The sequence below is a fragment of the Oncorhynchus masou genome, chromosome 27 (assembly GCF_036934945.1).
Source record: "Oncorhynchus masou masou isolate Uvic2021 chromosome 27, UVic_Omas_1.1, whole genome shotgun sequence".
NCBI classification, from domain to species: Eukaryota; Metazoa; Chordata; class Actinopteri; order Salmoniformes; family Salmonidae; genus Oncorhynchus; species Oncorhynchus masou.
The window spans coordinates 40437055-40463656 of record NC_088238.1 but is presented as its reverse complement, the minus strand read 5'-3'; the positions used below and the strand labels follow the sequence as shown (position 1 = coordinate 40463656).

Here is a 26602-nt window from a genome sequence, read left to right as displayed (position 1 = left end):
AAGTGAACCAATTTTTACAGATTGACAATTGGAAACGTGCCAAGTTAAATGTGCACCAGGTGCAACACACCTTGTACGACCAGATAGAATAATGTTCATGTACTCTGCAGTGCATTTTCTTTTCTTCACTTTACGAGCTCGTTGACCAATGCTAAACTATAGCTAACGACAGCCAGCTAGTAGCCAATGCTATTGGAAAACATTGATCAGTCACGTGTGCATTGGCGATTTTAGCATGTAAATCTTTGTGGGGCAAATTCAACATTTGTTTTTAGATGCATGCCAGCAAAGCTACAACACAACACTAAACAATACATTAGTTGCACTATAAAGGTGACAAACGGTGAACACAAACTGTTAGGACCTACATAAAGCTGTTCCAACAGCGGAGCTTTCTTTTCAGCACCATGGAGTGAATCCTTACCAAACGGTGCTTTTGCGGCACAGTCGATAGCGCGCCGGACCTCGGGCTGGAAGGTCGAGGGTTCGAGACCTGCTCCCTCCTTACAGTATTCTCCCGAGTTCACAGTTGTCTTGAACTCACTGACGTATGACATTTCCCAGTTCCGAGTTTACAGTTGTTCTGAACACGGCAGAAGTCATGCTGGAATGACAACATCGCTATTGTATTCAACATTTTCTGGCCCATGGTGTTGTTTGTGAATATTTATCACTCTAAAGCTCAGAAAAGAGACCCTTAAACCACACACCCTCTCCATCGAATAGCAGGCAGGGGAAGCAAAATAGTGAGTGCTTGCAGTTTGCCACTGATTACTTCCAAACAACTAATTGCTGAATTTGCGATTTCCAACTTGTTGTGTAATGTTTATGTCCAATGAGCACCGATACATTTTATCTATGGTTTTTCTTCGTCTGACAACGATTGAAAAGGATTCGCCAGCAGATTGTCGACATAATTCAGATGCTGACAATCAAAGCTACGATAGATATAACGTGATTTGACGTCATTTTATGTGGCCAATGACCTTGAGGCTTCTTGTATGGGCACTTCTAATGTAAATCTATGGCAGCACCCAAGGGGCTGGAACTGCCTCGCTCTCCCTGTCGATTCTGCGGTGACGTAGTGTCCCCATAGATTCAGCCTTCTATTTTTTTGGCCAAGCGCTTTTTGAGTTGGTGCCATCCAGTGGCTGATTTGTGTAGCCGCAGCTAACGTACGACGCTGTGCTACTTCTTTGCTGATGGTGAAACTGGAAATTACGCAGTTCAGCCTCATTGTTGAACAAAAATATTATATACTGCATTTTATCTTCTGCCATCTTTCTTGTTGAGCCTTCGTAAAGCATTGCCTTTTAACACCGTTTCAACTATAAAATTGGAGGTTTATGGAAATCCTTGGCTCTGGTTCAGTTCTTGATTGGAGTTTGGCTGGCTGTCAAATTATGGTTGCATACACCTTAATTAAGGAGGACAGTACACCATGAGTCACAGAACATTGAGTCAATCAACCGCTGGCTGCCTCTCCACCACAGAAAGCACCGAGCTAGGCTGAAACACCTGCATTTTGGAACTGCCTTACGCAAGAAAGCCAAAAAAGAGACCATGTTTGTTTGCAAACTGCTATGTGACACATTAATGCCAAAAGCTACACAAAAGTTATTTTATTTTTTATCTTAACAGGTGGGGCAGAGCCCCGAATGACGGGTCGCCACTGCATCCTGTCACTCGTTAAACAGTTACATATCGATGACAGCAAAGGGTGATGCAAGTCTAATGCGATTTAATTACCTGTGTTATTCAGTGCAGGGTGGGCTACTAACACCTATTTCGAACACATTTTGAAGTGATTTTGTATTTTCTAGTGAAGAAGCGAGTCATGTGGGAGTGCGGCAAGGCGTCCGAAGAAGGGGACCAAATACAAATGAATGGCATTCATTGGTTTAACAAGAGCGAGTGCTGCTCAACAATTGTGTATTTTCAGTCAGTCGTCTCATTTGTTTTCTTAATCCATTTTATTTACAAAGTTGTCGATTTGTAGCTTCCAACTTGCACGTGTACATACATGAGAATGGGATTTGTTTTTCAAATGACTTAAGACTTTGCAATGTACAAAATGTATAAGACACAATATTTCCAACAATGATGGCGTGTTTTAACTAACATTCCGGATTTCGCCAGGACACGAATGAATTGCCTTTGTGATTCAATGCAGAAGTAACCTACATATCTCTCCAAATGTATCATCATAGCCTTCAATGTGCCCAACTTTCCCTTTCCTGCACTGCAGGTCTGACCCTATGTCCTGCCCGCCTGTTTTTAGCACACGGAAAATGTTTGTAAAGGGTGCCCAAGGTTAAACGCAAAATCACAGTTCCTAAAAAGTGTTTATCCCAGAACAACATTTCCACATTTGCCAGTAAACTTAGTTCCACACATTTAATGACTGTCACCATTCTATTTAACAAAGAAATTAACTAGTTAACCCTTTTATTTGACACAAAGATAAATGAAAAATATGTTATGGTGACACCTTAAGTTGACCGTGTGGATTTAGTAAAATGATGAACGGTTTTTACAAACATGACATTTTCCTATTATCAGATGTTGAATGTGTTCTGTAACATTTTATAACCTGTGACAAATAATCTCAAATGACAAACAAAATGTAGATAAATAAAAAGCTTGAGGAGTCCACAAAAAACCTAAAAGCCAGAGAATTGAAAAGACTTGGAAGAGATTTAATGTATTAACAGAACAGTTCAGCATATTTCAGTATGTGTGCGTCTTCTGTCCTCTTCACAATACCATCCCTCCACCCATGATCTCCATCCTCTGCAGAGAACAGAAAAATATCAGTTTATATATTTATACTACCCATTACAACAGGAACAGACATTGTACAATTTTATGCATATTAGCCTTATAGGTTGTTGTATGTATACTGAACAAAAATGCAACAATCATTGATTTTACTGAGTTACAATTCATTTGAGGATATTAGTCAATTCAAATGAAATCATTTGGCCCTAATCTATGAATTTCACATCACTGGGAATACAGAATGCATCTGTTGGTCACAGATAAAAAATAAATAAAAAATGTGCCTCAGGATCTCACTGTATTTTTGTGCATTCAAAATGCCATTGATAAAATGCAATTGCGTTCGTTATTCATAGTTTATGCCTGCCAATCACCCCACCGCCACCATGGGGCACGTGGTCTGCGGTGTGAAGGCCGTTGGACGTACTGCCACATTCTCTAAAATGACATTGGAGGCTTATGGTAGAGAAATTAACATTAAATGATCTGGCAACAGCTTTGGTGGACATTCCTGCAGTTAACATGCCAAGTGCATGCTCCCTCAAAACTTGAGACATCTGTGGTATTGTGTTGTGTGACAAAACTGCACATTTCAGTGGCCTTTTATTGTCCCCAGCACCAGGTGCACCTGTGTAATGATAATGCTGTTTAAATCAGCTCTTTGACATGCCACACTTGCCAGGAGGATGGATTATCATGGCAAAGGAGAAATGCTCACTAACAGGGATGTAAACGAATGTGTACAAAATTTGCGAAAAATAAGCTTTTCGTGCAAAATATCTGGGATCTTTTATTTTAGCTCATGAAAAATTAGACGAACACTTTACATGTTGCTTTATATTTTTCAGTATATTTAGGGGTTCACAACAAAGCTGATATGGTAAAAATAAAAATCACTGACTTCGTTTTGTAGGACACCTCTCCTGTCCCTTGTCACCAGAAACAACTTAAATGACTGCAGTCTCAGACTAATGCATGTAGCGAACGTCAAAGCAGCGGAAGAATTTAATGTGTCGTCAGGCTAAGATGTTCCTCCATCTTGACATTTTGGAAAACCTTTTACAAATTTTTAATCATGAACCATAAGTCCAAAGAACACAATGTGGCATGTAGGACCATGGTACATCTCTTTACGTTGTTTGAGAAGAGCTAAGGGATTGGTTAAGAGATGGCTGAGATATTGATAAATCAGGAAATCAGACTTGATGTGTCCATTTGAATCCACTCCACAATGGCCTATCAACTTTAGACTTTTTAGGGTCATCAAAGACATTACCATGATGAACCATGTTAATTTTTGCATTATTATCTTAAAGAAGGGCTTGTTAGCTAGCATGTGTCATCTCAGCCATTTTCTTGTAAAACAGCTCAGCTAGCTAGCAAAATGCTAATTCACAATGTCAACGTTAGCTAGATTGCTTCTAGACTTAGGAGCTCATGGGGGCCTCAGGAGCCTGCAGGTTAGAATATTCCACCATGGGCAACTGGCTAATAGAACTGAACTGATGTACATTGGGCAATGAAATTTGGTGTGTGAACCTTATAAAATCAGCAAAAAATAAATGTCCCTTTTTCAGGACCCTGTCTCAAAGATTATTCATAAAAATCCAAATAACTTCACAATCTTCATTGTAAAGGGTTTAAACACTGTTTCCCATGCTTGTTCAATGAACCATAAACAATTAATGAACATGCACCTGTGGAACGGTCGATAAGACACTAACAGCTTACAGACGGTAGGCAATTAAGGCCACAGATATGAAACCTTAGGACACTAAAGAGGCCTTTCTACTGACTCTGGAAAAACACCAAAAGAAAGATGTCCAGGGTCCCTGCTCATCTGCGTCAACGTGCCTTAGGCATGCCACACCAGATACTGACTGTTACTTTTGATTTTGACCCCCCCCCTTTGTTCAGGGACACATTATTCAATTTCTGTTAGTCACATGTCTGTGGAACTTGTCTCAGTTGTTGAATCTTATGTTCATACAAATATTTACACATGTTAAGTTTGCTGAAAATAAAATGTGGCTGACAGTGAGAGGACGTTTCTTTTGCTGAGATTACGTCCTTAGAATCTGTGAATATAAAGTCACTGAAGCCTTAGATGGCTGCACCAGACCAGTTGGTGGCACTATATATAATTGGCACCAGAGGATACTAGTGCAATAACTATTGATCAAGTGGACTTCGTCTGATGCAAATTTAAAATTATGCAGATAGACATTGTGGATTTGTGATTCGTATAATCACATAGTTGCCCTCTTTTTTAAAATTTATTTAACCTTTATTTAACTAGGCAGGTCAGTTAAGCACAAATTCTTATTTACATGGACGGCCTAGGAACAGTGGGTTAACTGCCTTGTTCTGGGGCAGAATGACAGATTCTTACCTTGTCAGCTCAGGGATTCGATCTCGCAACCTTTCGGTTATTGGCCCAACGCTCTAACCACTAGGCTACCTGCCACCCCGTATGTGGTCTGAACGCAGTGAAAAGTGGATATTTTATTAGGTAAAATTAGAAACGGGATGTCCTGCCACTTTTAGCCAGCGTATTACAGCTGTGAGAGTTTATCAATTCTAAGTGGTAATGTTTCAAAAACTGCACGTAAAGACAGTTCCTACATGATAATGTATGCTTTGTTATCCGATTGATCATGTCTTTTCTGTAAATCCTGTGAACCCTGTTCATTGCTGCTAGCAACTATGTTTTTTGCTGTTTTACGTCTTTTTTTAAATCACAACAGCACAGTTAAGATTTCCAATATATTAATTACACATGACAAACCTGAAAAATAAGTTCATAATCACCCTATAACACATAAGAGAGAACAGGAAATTTGACGGATAACAGCATAGAAAAAAATATCACCTGAGGCGGTTCTATGAAAGCGAGCCAATCAGAGGAGTGAGTTGGGAGAAGTCCCATTGACTGACACTTGTAGATAGCCAATGCCGAGCCCAACAGGTTCCCTACAGAATAGACAAGCCCCTGGAGCCACTGCTGGTTAGAGTTCTCCAACAGCTTGAATGCTGAAGAGAGAAAGGGCAAGAGTGAGCAGTGATAACACGCTTATAAATGACATTATACAAACCGGGTAGTTAGGGTCCCAGATGCTGATTGACTGAAATTTTATTTCAGCTTTGTGTAGATCTGACAATATACCACAGATATGACACAAATACTTAATTACGGTTTTACTTATATTGTTAACAAGTTTATAATAGCATTAAGGCACCTCAGGTGTTTGTGATATGGACAATATACTCCGCTTTGCGTTGTGCCTAAGAACAGTCCTTAGCCACTATAAACTGGGTGGTTCGAGCACTTAATGCGGATTGGGTGAAAGCCGTGGTGAATCAGACCGTATACCACGGGTATGACAAAACATTTATTTTTACTGCTCTATTTACGTTGGTAACCAGTTTACAATAGCAATAAGGCACCTCTGGGGTATGTGATATATGGCCAATCGTACCACGGCTAAGGGCTGTGTCCAGATACTCACCCCATACATGGAAAAACAGATAGTCCAAAAATAAATCAAAAGGAAGTTCTGGAGAGTGCAATGACAAAGGTTGGTGAACACTGCTGTAGTCTCAGAGAGCTAGGCACTGGCAGAGCTACTCTTTGGCTTATTTGTGCAACTGTAGTGACAATTGTATTGTATTATGGATCTCCTATATCTGTTTCAACCTGCCCAGAAACTATGGATGAAAATGTGCACTTTTGAAAACTGACTCATACATTGACTGATGTGGAAACTGAAATGTTGATTGATGTGCACTGTCTGTACCTGTTGAAACACACTTTCATATTGTGAGATGCAGGGAACCCTTGCAAAAGAGACATTGGTCTCAATGGGACTCCATGCTAAAAGAAAGGTAAAAAAAAATACAATAAATACTCACTGGCAGACATGGACATGAGAGCCTGAATGGGCCTCCAGGCCATCATACAGACCATCATGATAGGGAAGATTGAGATGGTGTTCCCAGACATGTACATGATGAACAGGTTCATGGGAATCTGCTTCAGAGGGCCCAGGGCCACGTCCCAACAACGCTGTTTTAGAGGAGCGAGAGAGAAAGAGTGATGGGGGTAAGGAAGAGAGAGGAAGCTAATAACAATATATTAATAAAGTAAGATGAAAAAGTAGATAATGCAAACTTTGTGAACAATACATCATGATGTTATGAAATCACCCTCTTCTGGTGACCTACCTTTTCCACCAGGTTTTTGTCTGTTTCCTGGATGCTGGTGTCTGGGACTGGTTTGTCTGAGTATCCAATGGGGTACATCACATCTCCCTGGTTACTCTGTCTGTCTCCACGACCCCTGGAAGACAAAGTGGACAGTTAGAGGGCGATCCATGGGGAAGAGGTCGGAACAGAAGCTTTAGGTTATAACAGGGTGGATCTTGAAGCATTTTATGCCTGTTTCTCTGTGTAACTGTTGATCTGGACTCATTTGAAATGTCAGCACAATATCAAGTGTATCAGATAGTGAGAGAGGATGACAGTGAAGAAAGATAGAGGTTGTGTCAAAGGGTAGGCCCAATTCAAACAAAGGCAGACACTTACATTTTTTATTTATTTAAAATGTAACCTTTATTTAACTAGGGAAGTCAGTTTAGAACACACTCTTATTTACAATGACAGCCTATCCCAGCCAAACACGGGCAGCGTGCCCACTCCCAATCACAGCTGGATTCGAACCAGGGACTGTAGTGATGCCTCTTGCACGAAGATGCAGTGCCTTACACCGCTGTGCCACTCGGGAGCACTGAAGACATGTGCAGTAAAATGCAGCATTACCGCTAGGACAGCCAGGCTACAGGTCATTTGTCTTACCGAGCATTGCCCAAGCTCAACTCCAGAGCCCATTTCATCCTCCGAGCTCCTGCTCCTCTTGTAGACACTGCCCCTCCTCCTTGTCCCCCTGGAGACGCCATGGCAATATATAACTATGTTGAACCACAAGAAGAACACAATATTACAACATGAAAGGAACATGACTGAGTGACATTTGACAATGAACAAAACACTGATATTTTATTTTTGCTGCGCTTCATAGAATATCTTGCTCGTGTCAGCGACTAGGTTATTCCTAACCCATTCAGCGCCTATTGACGACAGTATCTTCTGGCTGGGGGGTGTTCTGTTAAGAGCCCAGACAATCATTCGGAACGTTTAAATGCATCGCTTACAAGGAGTGTATCTTTCATATCTGCGAGGAATAATAATAAAACATGTTAAATTAACACACGTTATATGGTTGGTAGTTGTTTACGGAAAGACAGGGGAGGCCCACTGTGTTAATTAGCTATGTAGCGTGCTCCGAAAAAAAAACGTTTCGCAAGCGATGTTTGACGTTTCTAAACGTTAAAACACAGCGTCGGAATTGACAGTTATGGAGAATATTTCTTAAACAAGGTTATTCCAAGCCAACAACCCCTGACTAGCTACGAAGTGAGGCATTGGCTTGACATAAAGCAAGATGGGGGTGAAATGTTCGGGTTTCTTAGTTTAACGTTCCCCATCTATGCTAGTAGGTAGGCCATCATTGCTGGTAATACAAATACTTGTATTACATATGAACTAGGGTTAGACTATATGTTAATGGACTAACGCTGCGCTAAATGACACACAATGATGTTGTCTAGATACGGCATTCATGAAAACGGGTACTACTGCTAACAACGTATACATATGCATAGTTAGCTACTGCTAGGTTAACCGAAGCAGCTAGCTAGCTTGTTAGCTCACATCTAGCCAGAGAAATATGTTTTAGATATGACATGACAACACTCCTCACCTTAAAGACGTTCCAACTAGTCTTTACTTTACTTTTATGTTAGTCTCGAGCAGAATTAGCCAACCGTACGTGAATATTCGTCAAATTATTCACAAGTAGTTAATTTAGCTTAAATCGATGACATACGATGGCCGGGCACACAATGGTGACGTTTCAGTACTGACGTCGCGCTTCACTTCTTCTTAAAATGTTGTCAGACCATACCTATTGGTGTATTGCTGCCACCTACTGTACCGGGTATTGAAAACAAAATAAATCAAACAACAATCCAACTCCTTCAGTCACATTCAAATCACATCCCTACACAGGCTCAAGTGCATTTAATCGACACGATTCCTTGTAATGCCTCTGCAGAAAAATACCTGAGTCAGCTGCACTTACAATGATGCCTATTTTCTCAGATATTATCTGTTTGCGCTTTGCAGTTGATAACCATAACCAAAGTAATGAGAAGGAAGACTCATCAAAAAACAATAGAATGGATGGAGTGTGCTTCCGCACTCCATCTACAATGCGATCAGTCATTGTGCACCAACCACTTGATCCAATTCTTCATGTAAAGTGTATTCGGAAAGTATTCAGACCCCTTCACTTTTTCCACATGCATCGCTGCACAGCTATTTTCAGGTTTCTCCAGAGATGTTCAACCGGGTTCAAGTCCGGGCTCTAGTTGGGCCACTCAAGGACATTCAGAGACTTGTCCCGAAGCCTACGTTGTCTTTGCTGTGAGCTTAGGGTAATCCTGTTGGAACGTGAACCTTCGCCCACAGTGCTCGAGCAGGTTTTCATCAAGGATCTCTCTGTACTTTGCTCCGTTCTTTCCCTCTATCCTGACTAGTCTCCCATTCCCTGCCGCTGAAAAACATCCCCACAGCATGATGCTGCCACCAACATGCTTCACCGTTAGGATGGTATTGGCCAGGTGATGAGCGGTAACTGGTTTCCTCCAGACATGATGCTTGTCATTCAGGCCAAAGAGTTCAATCTTGGTTTCATCAGAGCAGAGAATCTTGTTTCTCATGGTCTGAGAGTCCTTTTGGAAAACTCCAACAGGCTGTCATATGCCTTTTACTGGGGAGTGTCTCAGTTTGGCAGGCGGCCAGCTGTAGGAAGAGTCTTGGTGTTTCCAAACTTCTTCCATTTAAGAATGATGGAGGCCACTGTGTTCTTGGGGACCTTCAATGCTGCAGACATTTTTTTTGTATCCTTCCCCAGATCTGTGCCTCGACACAATCCTGTCTCGGAGCTCTACGGATAATTCCTTCAACCTCACGGCTTGGTTTTTGCTCTGACATGCACTAACAACTGAGAGACCTTATATAGACAGGTGTGTGCCTTTCCAAATCATGTCAAATCAATTGAATTTACCACAAGTGGACTCCAATCAAGTTGTAGAAACATCTCAAGGACGATTCATGGAAACAGGATGCACCTGAGGTAAATTTCGAGTCTCATAGCTAAGGGTCTTAATATTTACGTAAATAAGGTATTTCTGTTTTCTATTTTTTTTTAATAAATTTGCAAAACATTCTAGAAACTTGTTTTTGCTTTGTCATTATGGGGTATTGTGTGTAGATTGATGAGGATGATTTTTATTTAATCCATTTTAGAATAACATAACAAAATGTGGAAAAAGTGAAGGGGTCTGAATACTTTTCGAATGCTGTATATTGCTTTGTATCTCATCCAATGCATCCACAATTTTAATTGAGATGTCAAGCGGATCTCCCAGGTAACAACAATGATCCAAAACCCTTATTACAACCCCCCAATTTTTTTCCTTTTGCATTCGCCACTGTAATCCAATTTTTCTCCCTCTCATCTCTGTTCTTCACGCCATCTAGTTCAAACAGAACATCCGCTTCGGCCATTTTCACCTTCTTACTGTCGCTCTTCACTGCCATTGTGTGAAAAAGTGGAGGTATTGAAGTTGCTGGGCGGGGGGGTAGAATGACGGTCAAAGACAAAAGTAAAAAATAAATTAAAAATAAACAAAAAATATGTTTAAATTACACTAAAAAGGAACGCTGTTACATCCAATGCCTGTTTGCCTGAGGTTGATGCCACACAAGCACTTGTACATGTGTACACATGCATACACAAACACTCGCTTTCAAACGTACACGTGCACACACACAGACACACAGACACACACACATACACATCCACATGCACACAAACACATTTAGTTGGCCTTGCTGTTTAGATTTTTGTTGTCCTTGATGTGTTTTGTTTTTGCATTGTTGTTTTCCTTATTTTTTACTTTTGTTCCTTTTGTTGGTTGTTGGCGCATCATGTAGGTGCTGGTTTTGGTTGGGTTTGAGTGGGACGGTGGCTTAGTGGGGGTGGAGATGGGAGTGGTTGCTAAATGACGGCTTCACTACAGGTAGATTATGTTTTAAAGTTCAATAAATAAAACATTTTATTATTATTTTTTATTAGAAATTCAGGGTTAGTTAAGATAACATAGTGGTGTGTAGTGGCCCCACACTCCAATACAGTAGGTGGCGGTTTATGCACCTGTCAGTTGGTTGCGATCCGCTAATAAATACTTAAAGAAGAAGACACAGGGAGAAGAGAGAGAGAGAGAGAGAGAGAGAGAGAAGAAAGGGAAAGGGAGAGAGAGAGGGAGAGAGAGAAGAAAGGGAGAGAAGAGAGGGAGAGAGAGAAAAGGGAGAGAGAGAGAGAGAAACGGAGAGAAGAGAGGGAGAGAGAGAAGAAAGGGAGAGAAGAGTGTGTGTAGAGGAGGGGGGGACCAAGTAATATTACACTGGTTCCATATCATTAATCATCACCCACAGTGGGTATGTGCAGATGTAGAATCTTAGTTTGATGATTTTTCCACAGCAGGAAAATAATCCAGCAGTAACAGAAAATGTGAATTATTGTGTGGATTATAATTACTTGATACTTTTGTAAGGGTTGATCAATATTTGCTTAGGGAAAGTCTGACATTTTAAAGTAGAAATTATAATACATTACAAGTTTGCTTTACCTGTTGTGTAGGGAATTCCTGGCAACAACAGGATGATCAAATGAAGATCCTACACCTGTATATATTCAGAGAAGACAATTGTCGCAACTGAAGAGCCTTTGTCTGCCTTTCAATGAGCAGGAAAGGATGTTGGGGAAGTATACCCATGACAATAAAAATGCTTTTTTAACTTACTGTAGGGGGTGTGTACTTCTGAGTAAAGAACAAAACAAACAATAAATAATAATAATTTGAATAAATGTTGTTATTTGTTTTCTGTTATTCCATATCCAATTTTGGCACAATAAATAAGAAAACAAGTCACTTTCCAGTTTTGTTTTTTTCAAATTCATAAAGGTTTTCAAATTCAGCTGTTTTCTGTTTTTCCACTCTTTGTTAAGACTCTGAAAATCAGAATATAGAAACGTACACAGGCCAAAGAGGCAAGTGATGATCGGTTCTTTGAGGTCGAGAGATGCTCTGAAAAGTCCATTTTAGCATTTTTTGGGGAAATCAATTCAAAATTCAAAAATATAGTTTAATATTGAATTCACGTCATCTTGCTTCACCAAACTATCATACGTCAAAACAATTGTTTAAATACGACATATTTCTACACGTCCAGTGCTTCACAGGTTCCTGAAACGTAACGAGTAAAAGGAAATACACACATTTTCATGAGCTTACAAAAACATCAATGCAATTTGGTAGCGTACACAGAAGCACAACCTTCCACATCTTAGTTTATTTCTATGTACATTCATATACTGTATGCCCAGGCGTGCTTATAAAGTCGTTCAGAATAGACAAAATATATCAATCTCTTTTAAAAAAACAAAACGAAAAACATTCTGAAATTACACGATCAAAAGTTCAATACAGTAAGTTATATTGCATTTACATGGTATTAAAGTGGTGGCAGATGGATTCAAAAGTGTGAATGCAGCAGTACCTTTGGCAGTGATGGCCCACTGTCAACTACTTCCTCATCCATTGAAATAACATAACAGCCCATACATATTCTTATTATATATAACATCCCTTTCAGGAAACCATTGAAAAGTACACAATCTTGTGTTTCCATATGGCCTTATAATTTCCTAATAAGGAACATTCCCTGTCACTGCTCGCCTTTAACCCACTCTGTGTCACTGTCATTAGTAAGAGCATATTCCTCAATGGCTTTGCTTTGTTGTCTGTCATCAAAGATCACACACAGATAGATACAGTTGTTCACGAGTCGTGACAGATTCATTCAAAACACAAATAATAAATGATCACAAATTGCCTACCAACCAACTATTTCTTTTTTGACATCTGTAATTGGTTTAACATATTCATCCAAAAGACAGCACCTCCTTCCTCCAAATGCAGTGTCCCCGTTCACAGCATTACTGCATGAGAATAAATAAGGACGACTGAAGGTTAGAGTTTGATGTGTGGCTAGATGAGTGACGATGATTGGAGAGGTCAGAACAGAGAAGATGATTGGTCAGTCGGTGTTGATGAAGTAGGTAGTAAGTTCTCCCTTGCCCTTGACGGTGATGACTCCTCTCTTGGTCACACTGAAGCCAAAGGTCTTCACCACCTGCGCTGTTTCCTCTGTCACCTGTAGAGGGAGACAGAACCATTTAACAAGCGCTCTCTCTCATTCAAAATGTTTCTCCCCTCTCTCCAACCCTTCACTCTCGCTGTCTCTCCCTCCCCTCTCCATCTCTCTCTCACCTGGATCTTGTCTAGTACTCCGGTGCTGTCCATCCTACTGGCCACGTTCACAGAGTTCCCCCAGATATCATACTGTGGTTTGTGGGCTCCGATCACCCCCGCAATCACTGGACCATGGTTTATCCCTATATAAGGCAAAAGAGATGAAGTGATGAAAAAGTTAGTTGGGAGGGGGGAGATGGTTATCAAATCAAGGGAGTTTAGTTGTAAAAGTCTCAATCTCTTTTTGTCGTCCGTTGATTCCGTGCATCCTTTGTCAACCATATTGAAAGAGAAAGTCCTAGGTCCCTCCTGTCTGACCTTCTTCTCCAATACATTTTGAGAAGCAGGCAAGGAGAGAGGATGCATGTAATTGAGGAAAGATGAATTGAGTCCATATCTTTCTTGTCCCTCTGGCCATACAGACAGACTAACCGATGCGTAGCTTAAAGCTGTTGAAGGAGTGTTGGTTGATGGACTCCAAGTTGTTCTTCAGAGCAATGGCAAACTCTACCATGCTGCGCACATGGCTGTAGGACACATCACAGTCCTGTTGGTGGAGACAGAGAACACTCAGTCAGAATCAATTGTGAGCTCAGAATTCAGTCTTTGTTTAACCAGGCTCTGAGAACACACTGAATCAGTTAGAATCCATACAGGCAGACAGACTAGAGACAGTGTTCGAATAAATACTTCAGACATGGATTTCCTCCTTCCTAACTTCCAAGAGTTAAGAGCTTTCACTTCATTGATGTGACCATGTTTGATTGGGGCAATGCAATAGGATAATAAGTAACCTTTCTTTTGCTTATCCAATCATGTACAGGAGGTTCCTGACTACCTTAGAGAAGGGAGTAGGTAAGGTTGTGTTTTTACTAGTATTTGAACAGGACCCAGTGAGGCAGAACAAAGCTGTATACAATAGGCTACTACCAACCTTTCGCTCGTCCCCTATAGCAGGATTGGTCAGACCAGCAGCTGCCATGTAGGTGCTGCCAATAGTCTTAATCTTCTCCACAGAACAGAACTTTGGCTTTGAGAGAAGCTGTTAGAGAGAGAGAATAGAGAGGGGGGCATAGAAAGAGAAAAAGGGTAAGGTTTGGTGACAAGACTAATGGTCAGTTCATTGTTAGATTACCAGTTTTTTGAAAAACTCCTGTCCCTTCTTCCGTTCTGAGTAGTTCCAGACCAAGCTCTGAAATGACCCCCAGTTCAAAAGTAGTGCATTATATAGGGCGGCTACCCCCAGGGGTATGCACAATGCCATTGGCGGTACATCAAATAAAAATGTTATTCACATTTTCACACAGGCCATTTATATTTTCCAACAAGGCTATACATTTGGGTGATGTTTTTTTCTCGCCCCGAGTAGCCTCGTTTCCCTGCCAAAAATAAAATGAAACCATCTTGTGTTCAGCGAAGTAACAACACAATGTCAAATACAGGCATCCTAGTCAAATAATTAACATCCAATCACATTAATCGTTACTCTCCCGCGGGAATTCCACTAACGGTCTGTATGTATGGTTAAAAAAAGTAAGGCCTGCGTCCATAGAGATACATACCAGCAGTACTACACCTGCACCTGTCGACAACACAAGTTGTTCTGCTTCCACGAGCACATCCAATGCTAGCATCAGTAATTCTGCATGTGTTGCTAGACCAGCTAGCATGGACACTGACAATTGTGAATCTGATGCAGCCGAAGAGCTACTGCCCCTTTACCCGGGAAAGCACCGAACAACAGACAGGGACATTGGACCATCGAAGAGGCCCAAATATGACGATATCTACATTGATTTGGGGTTCACTTATACTGGGAGTGGTGCCTTTCCTCAGCCACAGTGTGTTATATGTGTCAAAGTACTATCTCCCAACTTGATGAAACCTTCACTCTTGCGTAGACATTTAGAAACCAATTTGCCAATTTGAAAAATAAGCCACAGGAGTTTTTTGAGCGAGAATTAAGACGACTTTCGAGTAGTAAGTTATATATAAAAGTAACAGATACCATTAATGAGAAAGGGCTAGAAGCGTCTTATATGGTGAGCTACCGAGTGGCTAGGACAGGCAAGCCCCATACTATTGTGGAGGACTTCATTCTTCCCACTGCCGCGGATATGGCTGGGACAATGCTGGGGGAAAAGGCCCAAAAAACTATACAGACAATGCCTTCATCAAACAACACTGTTTCACAACGCATCAGTGACATGGCAGGAGATGTTTTGAAACAATTACTGCTTCGTAACTTCACAAGCCAGTGAATTGTATGCGTTACAGCTGGATGAGTCAACAGACGTGGCGGGCCTGGCACAGCTTCTGGTATATGTCTGTTACGTTTATGGGGGGTCAATTAAGGAAGACATTCTCTTATGCAAACCACTGGAAACCAAGACAACAGGAGAGGATATTTTTAAAGTACTGGATAACTTTGTGACATCAAATGGACTTTGGTGGTCAAGATGTGTTGGTACCTGTACTGATGGCGCAAAAGCCATGACAGGGAGACATTGTGGAGTGGTAACGCGCGTGCAAGCTGTTGCTCCCGACGCCACCTGGGTACACTGCAGCATCTACCGAGAGGCTGCCAAGGTGATGCCTGACAGCATGAAATACTTTTTGTACACTACAGTGAAAATGGTTAACTTTGTTAAAGCAAGGCCCCTGAACTCTCGTGTATTTTCTGAATTATGCAATGATATGGGCAGTTACCATGTAACGCGTTTACAACATACAGAAGTGCGCTGGTTATCAAGGGGCAAAGTATTGACACGTTTTTAAAAAAAATTGAGAGATGAGTTTAAAGTTTTTTTTACTGACCATAATTTTCATTTGTCTGATTGCTTGCATGATGACGAGCTTCTCACACAACTGACCTATCTGGGCGGTGTTTTTTCTGGCCTGAATGACCTGAATCTAGGATTACAGGGACTCTCTGCAACTACAGTGGTTCCTCCTTTAAAAGTTGCGAGCTTACGCCGCGGGACTTAGCAGTACCCAGCGTCACAGCTTCATTGCTCTTGACTACCGCAGGGGTGAGTTAGAGCACTCCTTATGCATTTGGGTCCCAAGGTTTTTATATGACCAATCATATCGAGTGGTTCCAATGACGAGTTTGACGTAATGCCATCCGTCGCTGGTGACTTTCTTTAGCAAAGATGTCTGACAGAAACATTATGGTGGATGCAAATGTATGTACTTATAACGTCTCAATGAGTCACGCAAAACATGTACAATTGAGAGGAATATGTTAGTTAATGTAGAGACAAACGATTGTGCATATTTTTTTGTTATTAAGTTAATTCACGAAAATTGCTATTTACCGTTGTTTGTTTTTCAGTCTTACCCAATACCAGGTGTATCAAACTCCATTCTTTGAATGATGCTGTGTCTGCATGTATGTATTACATTTACATTTACGTCATTTAGCAGACGCTCTTATCCAGAGCGACTTACAAATTGGTGAATTCACCTTCTGACATCAGTGGAACAGCCACTTTACAATAGTGCATCTAAATCATTTAAGGGGGGTGAGAAGGATTGCTTTACTATCTAGGTATTCCTTGAAGAAGTGGGGTTTCAGGTGTCTCCGGAAGGTGGTGATTGACTCCGCTGTCCTGGCGTCGTGAGGGAGTTTGTTCCACCATTCAAGTTTTGACTGGGCTGAGCGGGAACTGTACTTCCTCAGTGGTAGGGAGGCGAGCAGGCCAGAGGTGGATGAACGCAGTGCCCTTGTTTGGGTGTAGGGCCTGATCAGAGCCTGGATACTGCGGTGCCGTTCCCCTCACAGCTCCGTAGGCAAGCACCATGGTCTTGTAGCGGATGAGCTTCAACTGGAAGCCAGTAAGCGGAGGAGCGGGGTGACGTGAGAGAACTTGGGAAGGTTGAACACCAGACGGGCTGCAGCGTTCTGGATGAGTTGTAGGGTTTAATGGCACAGGCAGGGAGCCCAGCCAACAGCGAGTTGCAGTAATCCAGACGGGAGATGACAAGTGCCTGGATTAGGACCTGCGCCGCTTCCTGTGTGAGGCAGGGTCGTACTCTGCGGATGTTGTAGAGCATGAACCTACAGGAACGGGCCACCGCCTTGATGTTAGTTGAGAACGACAGGGTGTTGTCCAGGATCACGCCAAGGTTCTTAGCGCTCTGGGAGGAGGACACAATGGAGTTGTCAACCGTGATGGCGAGATCATGGAACGGGCAGTCCTTCCCGGGAGGAAGAGCAGCTCCGTCTTGCCGAGGTTCAGCTTGAGGTGGTGATCCGTCATCCACACTGATATGTCTGCCAGACATGCAGAGATGCGATTCGCCACCTGGTATTACAATTATACACTTCAACAGTGTTTACCACTCCTGCTCCTGGAACATCAATGATTACACATTGTAACTGTGCAATAGACTAGAAACATGATTTAAGTAAAGGCTGATTTGTAATTCATATATACAGAAAAAAACAGACCACTACATTTCCTATGCATATCTTACTCCCTTCATTTGCATTAATCTGAGGAGGTTCTCCCAGCCATATGGACGATTGAAAACAGGGCAGCAAAGTTTGTTTGTCACCAGAGCACAACTGAAGGGGCTGCCACGCCCACAAGCGAGCCACTCAGGCGGAGAATGGAGCATGGAAGAGGGCGAGGAACGAGATGGGAGTAACAATCCAGGTTATTTGCTTTAAGACCGGCATAATAATGTAACAAAACAAGCAGGGAGCAGGTTTCAAACCCTCAACATTCTAGCCTGAAGTCCAGCACACTATCAACTGTGCCCAAATGTATTAATCGGGGCGGATTGTGGCTAAAATCACTTTATAATTTGGAATCTTTAACAAGTGGAAAGGGGAAAAACTAGCGTAGCAGGCTGTGAATTCTGCTAACAACGTTTCTAGGATGGGCTATTAGCTGGACAATAGACTATTCATCCTTTAACCTTTCTAGGGCAGTGGTTCCACTGAAAAGGCAGCGCGCGAAAATCTAAAATATTTTTTTGAAATATGTAACTTTCACACATTAACAAGTCCAATACAGCAAATGAAAGAAACATCTTGTTAATATACCCATCGTGTCCGATTTCAAAAATGCTTCACAGCGAAAGAACAACATATGATTATGTTAGGTCATAGCCAAGTTGAAAAAACACATTTTTCCAGCCAAAGATAGAGGAGTCACAAATAACAGAAATATAGATCAAATTTATCAGTAACCTTTGATGATCTTCATCAGATGACACTCATAGTGTCACGTCCTGACCTTAGTTCCTTTTTTATGTCTCTATTTTAGTTTGGTCAGGGCGTGAGTTGAGGTGGGCATTCTATGTTTTGTTCTGTGTGTGATATTTCTAGGTGTTTGGCCTGGTATGGTTCCTAATCAGAGGCAGCTGTCAATCGTTGTCTCTGATTGAGAACCATACTTAGGCAGCCTGTTGTCCCACTATGGGTTGTGGGTAGTTGTTTTCTGTGTCTGTGTTTTACCATACAGAACTGTTTCGGTTTTCATTTATTTCTCTTGTTTTTTGTATTCAGTGTTCGGTTATATTTCAATAAAATATGGACACTTACCACGCTGCGCATTGGTCTGATCTTTCCTACTCCTCCTCAGAAGAGGAGGAAAACCATTACACATTGGACATCATGTTACACAATACATGTATGTTTTGTTCGATAATGTGCATATTTATATCCAAAACTCTCAGTTTACATTGGCGCCTTACGTGCAGTAATGTTTTGATTCCAAAACATCCGGTGATTTTGCAGAAATACTCATAATAAACATTGATAAAAGATATTCACAGAATTAATGATAGACTTCTCCTTAATGCAACCGCTGTGTCAGATTTCAAACAAACTTTATGGAAAAAGCATAATCTGAGAACGGCACTCAAAACAGCCAGAGGAATATCCGCCATACTGGAGTCAACAAAGTTAGAAACAACACCATAAATATTCACTTACCTTTGATGATCTTCATCAGAAGGCATTCCCAGGAATCCCAGTTCAACAATAAATGACTGATTTGTTCCATAATGTTCCATCATTTATGTCCAAATAGCCACTTGTCAGCGTGTTCAGCCCAGTAATCCATCTTTATGATGCGCAGGCACTTCGTCCAGACAAAAACTCAAAAATTTCCGTTACAGTCCTTTAGAAACATGTCAATCGATGTATGGAATCAATCTTTAGGATGTGTTTAACATAAAACATCAATAATGTTCCAACCGGAGAATTCCTTTGTCTTCAGAAAAGCACTGGAACGAGAGGTAACTCTGTCGGGAGCGCGCGTCATGAGACCAAGGCTCTCTGCCAGACCACTGACTCAAAGAGGTCCCCCTCCTTTATAGTAGATTCCTCATTCAAGTTTCTAAAGACGGTTGACATCTAGTGGAAGCCGTAGGGAGTGCAACTTTATCCATATCTCAATGTGTATTCTGTAGGCCAAGCTTTGAAAAACGACACACTTTTGCCTGCCATATGAGTTCTGTTATACTCACAGACATCATTCAAACAGTTTTAGAAACTTCAGAGTGTTTTCTATCCAATACTACTAATAATATGCATATATTAGCATCTGGGACAGAGTAGGAGGCAGTTCACTCTGGGCACGCTATTAATCCAAAAGTGAAAATGCTGCCCGTCAATGTCCTGTGCCGTCAATGTAAATTAGAATTTGTTCTTACCTGACTTGCCTAGTCAAATAAGGGTTACATTTTAAAAATAACTGGCTGCAACCGCAGCGCAATCAATAGGAGGGGAACAGTGGCTGGTGCTGAAAATATAGCTAACTTGTTATGCAAGTGTTGCACACCATTGGAGAAAACCTGCACCAGTCGAGCAATTAATTTAAACAATAATCTTCTTTACAAACAACAAGAGGGCTTAATTGGAGTCTATTTCTTTGGAGCCTAGACTTATATAAAATAACTTTACTGGCCAAGGTAGGCTATGAGTGTCATGCCCTGACCGTAGAGATCTTTTTATTCTCTATGTTTGGTTGGTCAGGGTGTGACTCGGTTGGGAAACTCTATGTTCTGTGTTTCTATGTTTTGGCCGGGTATGGTTCTCTATCGGGGACAGCTGTCTATCGTTGTCTCTGATTGGGAATCATACTTAGGCAGCCTTTTTTCCTTTTGTATTTTGTGGGTAGTTGTCTTTGTTAGTGGCCTGTATAGCCCTAGTAAGCTTCACGTTCATTTTTGTTGTTTCTTGTTTTGTTGGCGACATTTATATTAAAGTCAAATGTACGCTCACCACACTGCACCTTGGTCCGGTCATTTCCACGAAGACGGCGATCGTGACAATGAGGCTTAACAGCCTAATAGAAGTAGGATTTGTTTTATTAGGCCTGCTGACAATTGCAACTGGTCAAAAATGTAGCATCCTACATAAAACAATAATTTAAAGAAAAAAAGTCTGCATGTTCCAACTAAAACAAAAGTATTTGATCCCCTGCTGATTTGCCCACTGACAAAGAAATGGTCAGTCTATAACTTTAATGGTAGGTATATTTGAACAGTGAGATACAGAATAACAACAACAAAAATCCAGAAAAAAAGGCACGTCAAAAATGTTATAAATTGATTTGCATTTTAATGAGGGAAATAAGTATTTGACCCTCTCTCAATCAGAAAGATTTCTGGCTCCCAGGTGTTGCCCGGGCAACGAAGGAGTGGCTTCGTAAGAAGCATTTCAAGGTCCTGGAGTGGCCTAGCCAGTCTCCAGATCTTTGTCTGTCATAGTTGAAGTGTACCTATGATGAAAATTACAGGCCTCTCTCATCTTTTTAAGTGGGAGAACTTGCACAATTGGTGGCTGACTAAATACTTTTTTGCCCCACTGTATGTTTCTCCAGAAATAAATAATTCTAAATAACAAACTGGCTTTATTTACAAATTAGTGAGAATGTCTCACCCCATGTTCAAGAATGGCCTTTTTCTCGCTCACTCTAGGTTAATTGAAAATGAAATTTCCAAAATATTGTTACTTTTAAATAAAGCTATTTTTTATCATTAGTAATTAATTTAGAATGATATAAAAGCCACTTAGATATTCTCAGATATTCTCACAGATCCTAACAGAAAATGCCTCTTAGATATTAATTTAGAATCCTCCAATCCTCTAAATGTAATTACTGATGTCACGTCATTGAAAAAAAATATTTGTAGATATACTGTAGGCCTACCCTAGGCAAAATGAGTCTCACTAGTGTTGAGTAATGTACTGCTAAAAGTGATGTAGATCTTATTTATTTAAAGAGCATATTGAAGTTAGAAGCAATAGGATTTGTCAGGATTTGGCCAGGGTTGTTCCGTGTTTTTGTCAGTAGATGTCCCCATTGTGCTTTTTGTCCCTGTGTTTTTCCCTTGATCCCCATTATTGTTTGCACCTGTGTCTCGTTTTCCCCTGATTGTATTTAAACCCTTTGTTTCCCTCAGTTCTGTGCTCTGTGTTTGTATGTTGGCACCCTGCCCTAGTGTTCTGTGTGCTCTTGTCGATTCCGGGTGAAGTTCTTGTAGTATTCTGTTTTTTGTTTTTTGTTTAGTTTTAGTGAGTTTCTTTTTAGTTTTTTTTGTTTTTACCTACCACCTTTTGGATTTGCCATGTTTTATTTTAGGAGTTTTCTTTATTAAATACACCGTCTTAAGTACTGCTGTGTCTGCCTCATCTTCTGGGGTCTGCTGTCTATTCGTGGCTCAGTTGGTTAAGTGACTGTTTCTCACTCCGGAGACCCGGGTTCGAAACCGGGTCCTGACAGAAACACAGAGCCAAAAATGAACAGAGGCAGCCAGTTCCCAGGACCTTTTTGCCACGCTGTCCCACCACCAGGGAGACTGTCCAACGCCACGAAGCCGCCCTGGTTCAGCAAGAGGCCTTAATGGCTAGACATTCTCATCTTCTGTCGGAGATGCTGACTTCCATTAAGCAAGTATCTGATCGACTTACCCCGGCAACAGTTCCCGTCCCAGTACCTCAAGTTCACGTACCCATGGCAGTTAACCCCCTGGCTGAACCTCGTCTTCCACCTCCCCAACGGTTCTCAGGTGATCCAAGTGCTTGTAAAGGGTTTCTCACTCAATGTTCTCTCTCCTCTGAGCTGCAACCCTCGTCATTTCCCACCGACCGGTCCTAAGATCGCATATATCATCACCCTGCTGTCGGAAAAAGCCCTGGCCTGGGCTACTGCTGTGTGGGATGCCCATAGTTCCTGCTGTGCCAGCTACTCTGCCTTTGCTGAGGAATTCAAGCGAGTGTTTCAAGGCCCAAGCAGTGGTTCTGACTCAGCCAAACAGCTCCTGACTCTCCATCAAGGTTGGCGCAGCGTGACGGACTATGCCATCCCAGTTCCGCACGGTGGCAGCGAGTGGCTGGAACAACGAGCGCTCACGGTGTGCTTTCTGAAAGGCCTTTCCGACACTATCCAAGATGAACTGGCCACTCGGGAACCACCGGACAATCTCGAGTCCCTGATCAAGTTGGCCTCACGCATTGACCAGCGTCTGAGAGAGAGAGAACTCAACCGTAGACCTCTAGCCCCTATCAGTCCCAGCTCCGAGTCCCCACCTTTATCATCACTGGCTCCACGGAACCCATGCAGGTGGACTCATCTCCCAGGCTGAGAGAGACCGCCGGATGAGGAGCGACGCTGTCTATATTGCGGCAAACCGGGCCATTTCCGTTCCACGTGTCCCAGGCTCCAGGAAACGCTCTGTCCCGTACAGACCCGGGGGAACTGTAACCCGGAAACATAACCTCCTCCCATCCGTCCAACTCCCGTCTGCTCATTCCAGTCACCCTCTCCTGGGACAACCACAAGCTTCACCTTCAAGCCTTGGTAGACTCTGGAGCCGCAGGTAACTTCATGGATGGTGTCTGGGCGAAGAAGAATGGCGTTCCCTCTGAACCTCTAAGTGACCCCATGAGGGTTACTACATTGGATGGAAGCCCTTTGGGATCTGGACTTGTCACTCATGTCACTACCTCCTTGAGACTTTCAGTTTCACAACACCAGGAATTGATGAACTTTCATTTGATCTCCTGTTCCGAGTTCCCTCTCGTCCTTGGATACCCCTGGCTTCACAGCCATAACCCTCACATCGACTGGTCTGTGGGCACTATCAAGCAGTGGGGTCCTACGTGCCAAGCTACTTGTATTTTCCAGAATTCCCGAGTTCTACTCCCGAGTCTTTAGAATCCATCGATCTGACCCGAGTTCCCAGTGTTACCATGACCTCAAACTGGTGTTTAGCAAACAGAGGGCCACCATGCTACCACCCCATAGATCTTACGGTGCCCCATCGACCTGTTTCCGGGCACTTGCCCCCAGGAGTCGGATCTTTTCCCTATCTCCACCCGAACGAGCTGCTATGGATACCTATATCAAGGACTCTCTGGAAGCAGGCCTCATGCGTCCCATCCACCTCCCCGGCGGGAGCAGGGTTCTTCTTTGTGGCCAAGAAGACGGTGGGTTACGTCCTTGCATCGACTACCGGGGACTCAATGACATAACCGTCCGTAACCGTTACCCGCTACATATGGCCACAGCCTTGAGCTGCTCAGGAAGCAGTTGTTTTCACTAAGCTTGACCTGCGGAACGCATACCATCTTGTGCGGATCAGACCTGGTGATGAGTGGAAGACCGCTTTCAACACGCCTACTGGTCACTATGAATACTTGGTGATGCCCTTCGGCCTGACCAACGCCCCAGCGGTGTTCCAAGCGCTCATAAACGATGTGCTTAGGGATATGCTTAACATATTTGTGTTCGTTTACTTGGATGACATCCTCATCTTTTCGAGCTCCCTTCAAGAACACACTAAGCATGTCAGACAAGTACTCAAACGCCTCCTGGACAGCCATCTGTACGTTAAGCCGGAAAAATGTGAATTCCATTCATCCGAGTACAATTCCTGGGATTTGTAGTGGAACCCGGTCGAATCCAAATGGACCCTAGGAAGGTAGGGGCGGTGGCGGATTGGCCCACCCCAAATCCGTTAAGGATGTTCAGCGTTTCCTGGGCTTCAAACTTTTACCGCAAGTTCATCAAGAACTTCAGTTTGGTGGCAGCTCCTCTCTCAGCTTTAACCAAAGGTGGCAATGCAAGGTTTTCTTGGGGAAGAGAAGCTGAGACGGCCTTCCAAGGACTCAAGCAGCGCATCCTCTCTGCTCCCATCCTGATACTACCGACTACGGATGAACCATTTGTGGTGGAGGTAGACGCATCAGAGGTTGGTGTTGGAGCTGTCCTGTCTCAGAGAGGGGTGAAGACAAGAAGCTTCATCCGTGCGCTTTCTTCTCACACCGGCTTACCCCGACTGAGAGGAACTACGATGTGGGGGATCGTGAACTCCTAGCGGTTAAGATGGCATTGAAGGAATGGAGACACTGGCTCGGGGCTTCTCACCCGTTTCAAGTGCTTACGGACCACAAGAATCTGGAGTATATCCAGCAGGCGAAGCGATTGAACTCTAGACAAGCTAGATGGTCTCTTTTCTTCAATCGATTCCAGTTTATCCTCACCTATCGGCCCGGGTCGAAGAATCTCAAACCGGATGCCCTGTCCCGAGTCTACGCTCCTGCCATTCGAGATGACACGGACATGCCTGTCCTTCCTGCTGCTAAGATTGTGGCTCCGATCTCGTGGCAAGTTGAGGATACCGTGAGACGTGCTCAAGCTAGCGACCGGACCCTAAGGAGGTCCTGCCAATCGGTTGTTTGTCCCCAAGGCAGTGAGGACTCAGGTCCTTCTGTGGGGGCACTCCTCTCGCCTCACCTGTCATCAGGCGTAGGTCGCACCTTGGAGTTCATCCAGCGTAAGTTCTGGTGGCCTACCATAAGAAGAGCGTTGCCACTTTCGTCAATGCCTGCCCCGTGTGCTGCCAGGGCAAATCTTCTCACCTCCGCCCTCAAGGACTCCTTCACCCTTTACCTGTTCCCCACAGACCCTGGTCCCATATATCATTGGACTTTATTACTGGACTTCCTCCATCCCATGGCAATACTACTATCCTAGTCATAATCGACAGGTTTTCAAAGGCGGCCAGGTTCGTCCCTCTGACTAAGTTACCTTCTGCCAAGGAAACGGCTGAGTTGGTAATTAATCATGTGTTCCGAGTCTTCGGCATTCCTCAAGATGTGGTTTCTGACAGAGGTCCCCAGTTCGCCTCAAGGTTTTGGAAGGCATTCTGCCAACTCATGGGGGCTTCTGCCAGTCTATCTTCAGGGTACCATCCGGAGTCAACGGCCAAACAGAGGATGAATCAAGAGCTGGAAACCACCCTCCGATGTATGACTCGTGACAAGCCGTCCACATGGTCATCCTTTATTGTTTGGGCCGAATACGCGCACAACACCTTGCGCTCCTCCTCCACTGGTATGTCCCCGCACAGTGTCAGTTTGGCTATGCTCCTCCATTGTTCCCGGACCAGGAGGCAGAAGTCAGAGTGCCTTCAGCCTTGAGATTCGTCAGGCTGTGGGCTTATGTGGAGGAAGACCCGTCTTAATCTGATGCGTTCCTCACAGAGGTATCAACAACAAGCCAACAGACGTCGCCGTCCCGGGCCTACCCTGCGCCCCGGCCAGAGTCTGGCTCTCCACAGAGACTTACCTCTACGGGTGGAGTCTGCAAGCTGTCCCAAAAATACATCGGTCCCTTCAAGGTTGCCAGGAGAGTTAACCCAGTTTCTTATCGCCTACACTTACCCAGATCCCTTAAGATTAATCCCACATTTCATGTGTCTTTGTTAAAACTTCCCCCCCTCCGCCTCGTGTCATTGGAGGCCAGCCGGCTTATACCGTCCACCGGATACTGGATTCCCGCCGGGTGCAGCGGTCCTGGCAGTATCTGGTGGACTGGGAAGGCTACGGTCCTGAGGAGCGCTCCTGGAGTTCCTGCCAAAGACATCCTGGACCCTGACCTCATTCGTCAATTCAGGGTCCTCCACCCTGAAAGCTGGTAAGACGTCAGGAGCCGTTCCTAGGGGGGATTCTGTCAGGATTTGGCCAGGGTTGTTCCGTGTTTTTGTCAGTAGATGTCCCCATTGTGCTTTTTGTCCCTGTGTTTTCCTTGATCCCATTATTGTTTGCACCTGTGTCTCGTTTTCCCCGATTGTATTTAAACCCTTTGTTTCCCTCAGTTCTGTGCTCTGTGTTTGTATGTTGGCACCCTGCCCTAGTGTTCTGTGTGCTCTTGTCGATTCCGGGTGAAGTTCTTGTAGTATTCTGTTTTTTGTTTTTGTTTAGTTTTAGTGAGTTTCTTTTTAGTTTTTTTTGTGTTTTACCTACCACCTTTTGGATTTGCCATGTTTTATTTTAGGAGTTTTTCTTTATTAAA

General features: G+C 43.0%; 2 protein-coding genes across 7 annotated transcripts in view; both read right to left on the bottom strand.

The window, feature by feature from the left end:
• Positions 1-2678: 2678 nt before the first annotated feature.
• LOC135516148 (ER membrane protein complex subunit 4) lies at positions 2679-8773 on the bottom strand. 2 transcript variants are annotated; one of them, XM_064940218.1, is made up of 6 exons: positions 8669-8773; positions 7636-7748; positions 7006-7120; positions 6694-6847; positions 5654-5814; positions 2679-2793 (listed from the first exon to the last, which is right to left on the bottom strand). In XM_064940218.1, exons 2-6 carry the CDS (start codon positions 7734-7736, stop codon positions 2758-2760), a joined length of 567 nt encoding a protein of 188 aa, XP_064796290.1. In that variant the 5' UTR covers positions 7737-7748; positions 8669-8773; the 3' UTR covers positions 2679-2757. The 2 variants fall into 2 exon arrangements, with proteins under 2 accessions (XP_064796290.1, XP_064796289.1); XM_064940217.1 differs by having other exon boundaries at positions 8600-8772.
• Positions 8774-12296: 3523 nt separating this feature from the next.
• Positions 12297-26602, bottom strand: part of LOC135516149 (adenylate cyclase type 4-like) — a 41163-nt gene continuing 26857 nt past the window's right edge. For all 5 annotated transcript variants that reach the window (XM_064940220.1, XM_064940224.1, XM_064940222.1 and 2 more), the window contains 4 exons: positions 14215-14322; positions 13713-13827; positions 13299-13423; positions 12297-13182 (listed from right to left, as the gene is read on the bottom strand). In XM_064940220.1, coding sequence (XP_064796292.1) covers positions 13066-13182; positions 13299-13423; positions 13713-13827; positions 14215-14322 — 465 coding nt within the window. In that variant the 3' untranslated portion in view covers positions 12297-13065. The remainder of the gene's footprint in view (positions 13183-13298; positions 13424-13712; positions 13828-14214; positions 14323-26602) is intronic.